This window comes from Colobus angolensis, unplaced genomic scaffold, assembly GCF_000951035.1.
Source record: "Colobus angolensis palliatus isolate OR3802 unplaced genomic scaffold, Cang.pa_1.0 Scaffold4, whole genome shotgun sequence".
Lineage (NCBI taxonomy): Eukaryota > Metazoa > Chordata > Mammalia > Primates > Cercopithecidae > Colobus > Colobus angolensis.
In genome coordinates, this window is record NW_012117376.1 from 292,034 (window position 1) to 295,402 (window position 3,369).

The window sequence follows — 3,369 nt, forward strand, 5'->3', positions numbered from 1 at the left end:
TCTTACGGGATGAAAATATTAGAGCCGCTGCCCTGGCCTGAGAACTAGGCAGACCTCATTCTGGAGAATGCCACCTCTGACCGGCAAGTCATTCTCCTCTTCATTTAACAAGTATTGGATGTCTCTTCAGTACCAGGTACTCTGCTAGGCACTGGAGACACAGCAATGATCTAGGCAGAATTTGTCCCAATAAGTTAGACAAAAAAAACAAGAGACCTATTTATAATTTTGTATTGTAATAAGCACTATGATGAAAAATAACTTGAGTGCTGTGAAATAATAATAGGAACGGATCTACTTAGATAGGGTTGCCATCTACCATTCAAGATGGCAGGTGGCCCGGCGCGGTGGTGCACGCCTGTAATCCCAGCACTTTGGGAGGCCGAGGCGGGTGGACTGCCTGAGCTCAGGAGTTCAAGACCACCCTGGGCAACATGGTGAAACCCCGTCTCTACTAAAATACAAAAAATTAGCCGGGCATGGTGGCAGGCGCCTGTAGTCCCAGCTACTCGGGAGGCGGAGGCAGGAGAATCGCTTGAACCCAGAAGGCGGAGGTTGCAGTGAGCCGAGATCGCGCCACTGCACTCCAGCCTGGGTGACAGAGGGAGACCCTGTCTCCAAAAAAGAACAAACAACAACAACAAAAAAGACGGCAGGTAGTTGAGGTTCTGATACCAGCTAGTTGACTGCAGTGATGTCGCCTGGGTCCTGCCGCTACCTCCTCCCTAAGCAACCTAGCTACAAAGCCTGAGATCCGCGCAGGCGCACAGACGGTTGCTATGGGGACAGCTGCTCCAGCGCACGCGCAGACTGCCACAAGATGTCGTCCGTGGCGGCTGCACGAGCAGTTCCTGTAGGCCGTGGGCTCCGGGGCCTGCAACGGACCCTACCTCTTGTAGTGATTCTCGGGGCCACAGGCACCGGCAAATCCACGCTGGCGTTGCAGCTAGGCCAACGGCTGGGCGGTGAGATCGTCAGCGCTGACTCCATGCAGGTATGGCAGTGTGGCTGGCCCGGGCGCCTGGGAACCCCGGAGGCCGCGTGGACACCCTGTGGCAGAGGTCTTAAAGGGTGAACCCCGAGGCTTGTAGGGGCGGAGGGAGTAGGTAAAGGGAGCCCATACTTACTAAGCTCCCGCCGCATGCCAGACACAGTGCCAGAGGTTTTCCTTATCATCGTCTCATTAACTGCTCAAGACGTTACTGTTTGGTAGATACTGTGATCTCGTTTTATGGAGAAGGGAATAGGGGCTTAGGGAGGTGAAACGACTTTTTCCATGTCACATAGCGAGTAAGTAGAAGACATGGTATTTGAGCCTACAAGGTCGACATACAGGTATCCAGTAAATATTTTTTGAATAAAAATGATTCCAGAGCTTTTGTTATAACTCTAACTCTAACCCTAACCCAGCGAGATCAGGATAAATTGGATACCACCTATGGTGTCTGCTGCGGGAGTGGAATAGGGTTGACAGTCAGGAGACCTGGATTCTAGTCCTGAATCTGCCATTGGCCATGTGACTTCGGATCAACAATGTCGTTTATATGGACGTTACTTTATGTAACTGTGAAGTGAGGAAAATGTCACCTACCGCACAAGGTTATAGTGCTTAATAAATGGGATCATGAGCGTTAGAACGAAGAACAGAGTCCCTGTCCGGAATAAGATCAGACTCGAGGTAAATGGTTTTTTAAGCGGAGGTTTTAAATCATGCTGGCTGATTTAAAGTTGAAGGGGCTTTGTCCTCTTTGAACTGGGAGGCCCAGAAGGGGTGTACATCACATCTGGGAGCATTTTGCTCCATTAAGAGTGGGTAGTGGGTGACATTTTGGGTAAATCTCTGATGGGGGAACTACAGCAGCTATCTGTTGAAGAGAATTTACAGTTACGAGTCTTCACAGAGTAAACGAGATGTTGAGCATGAAATAACCTGGCACTGAACATAGCACCTGATGAGTACTCAGCAAAGAAGGGCAGTTCCTTTCCCCAATTCACCCAGAAGCCTATGGGCATAGTTTCTGCTTTCATTAGTTTATTTGGCATGACAAGACCATCAGCACACATGAAACGATTAGATAATTCAACAAATAGTTTGTTTGCAGTCCACTTTGTGCCAGCTTCAGAAGACAATTTACCTCAAATCCCAGCTGTCTTTTCCAGGATATGCAACTATAGCCTAACCTCTTCATGCCTTTGTTTCTTCTTCTGTAAAGTAGGAAGAATAATATCAATAACGTAACATTATTGTGATGATTAAATGAGATAAAGTATGTGCAGTACTTAATACAATATATGATACGTAATAAGAGCTAAAAATAGAGTAGTTGTTATTTTCTGCAAGGCCCTACTGAAGAGACAAAATCATAATTTCTGCCCTTGAGTTTTAGTCCAGCTGAACATAAAACAAGGCAGAGCTAATAAATGTTTGGACAAATATTTTAATGGATTTGCAAGATGTTGGGAGGAGAGAGACTACAAATGCTAGATTTTATGGCAAGTATTATAGAATTACTAAGACAGGAGAAATCATTGAAGGCTGGCTTAGTACGGAAAGTTCTCTGAAAAAGGGCTTGAAAAATAGGTCAAGTTGAGATAGGTAAGAAAGAAGAAAAGACTTATTAAAGGAAAACATGAAGTTGGTCCAAAGGTATTGAGTTGTCTCAGTTGATTGTTCACAGTCAGTTACAGATGGAACTCCTTTTTCTACTCTTTGGCCCCTTCTCACTGCTGTACATGACTAGTCTTAAAAAAAAAAAAAGGAACATGAATGAAGATGAAGATTTAGAAGGTGAAATGGCCATAGTGTATAGGAAGGATAGTAAAAGGAGACTGTTCAATTGTAGATATGGAATGTGAAATGAGTAACATGATGAAGGTAGTGTGTAAGGAACATTCATTTGTGAGCAGTATATATGATACTTGGATAAAAAATATCCAAGAATGGTATAATAATAGATCTTTGGTCTGATACTTCAGAGACTTAAGTAATAAGAGTTTCAGTAAGATGGAGTTACACTGATGACATCTAAGGTCCATGCCAATATTTATGTTCTATAATTTCTTTCTTTTTTTTTTTTTTTTTTTTCTGGAGACAGAGTTTCGCTCTTGTCCCCGAGGCTGGAGTGCAGTGGCGTGATCTTGGCTCAATGCAAACTCTGCTTCCTGGGTTCAAGGATTCTCCTGCCTCAGCCTCCCAAGTAGGGATTACAGGCACCCGTCCAACACCCAGCTAAGTTTTGTATTTTTTATTTTTTTTTAATTTGGAGACGGTGTCTCGCTCTGTCGCCCAGGCTGGAGTGCAGTGGCCGGATCTCAGCTCACTGCAAGCTCCGCCTCCCAGGTTCACGCCATTTTCCTGCCTCAGCCTCC

General features: G+C 45.2%; 1 protein-coding gene across 2 annotated transcripts in view; it reads left to right on the top strand.

The window, feature by feature from the left end:
* The first annotated feature begins 811 nt into the window (after window positions 1-811).
* TRIT1 (tRNA isopentenyltransferase 1) overlaps window positions 812-3,369 on the top strand; it is a 49,700-nt gene continuing 47,142 nt past the window's right edge. For both annotated transcript variants that reach the window (XM_011955236.1, XM_011955237.1), the window contains exon 1: window positions 812-994. In XM_011955236.1, coding sequence (XP_011810626.1) covers window positions 821-994 — 174 coding nt within the window. In that variant the 5' untranslated portion in view covers window positions 812-820. The remainder of the gene's footprint in view (window positions 995-3,369) is intronic.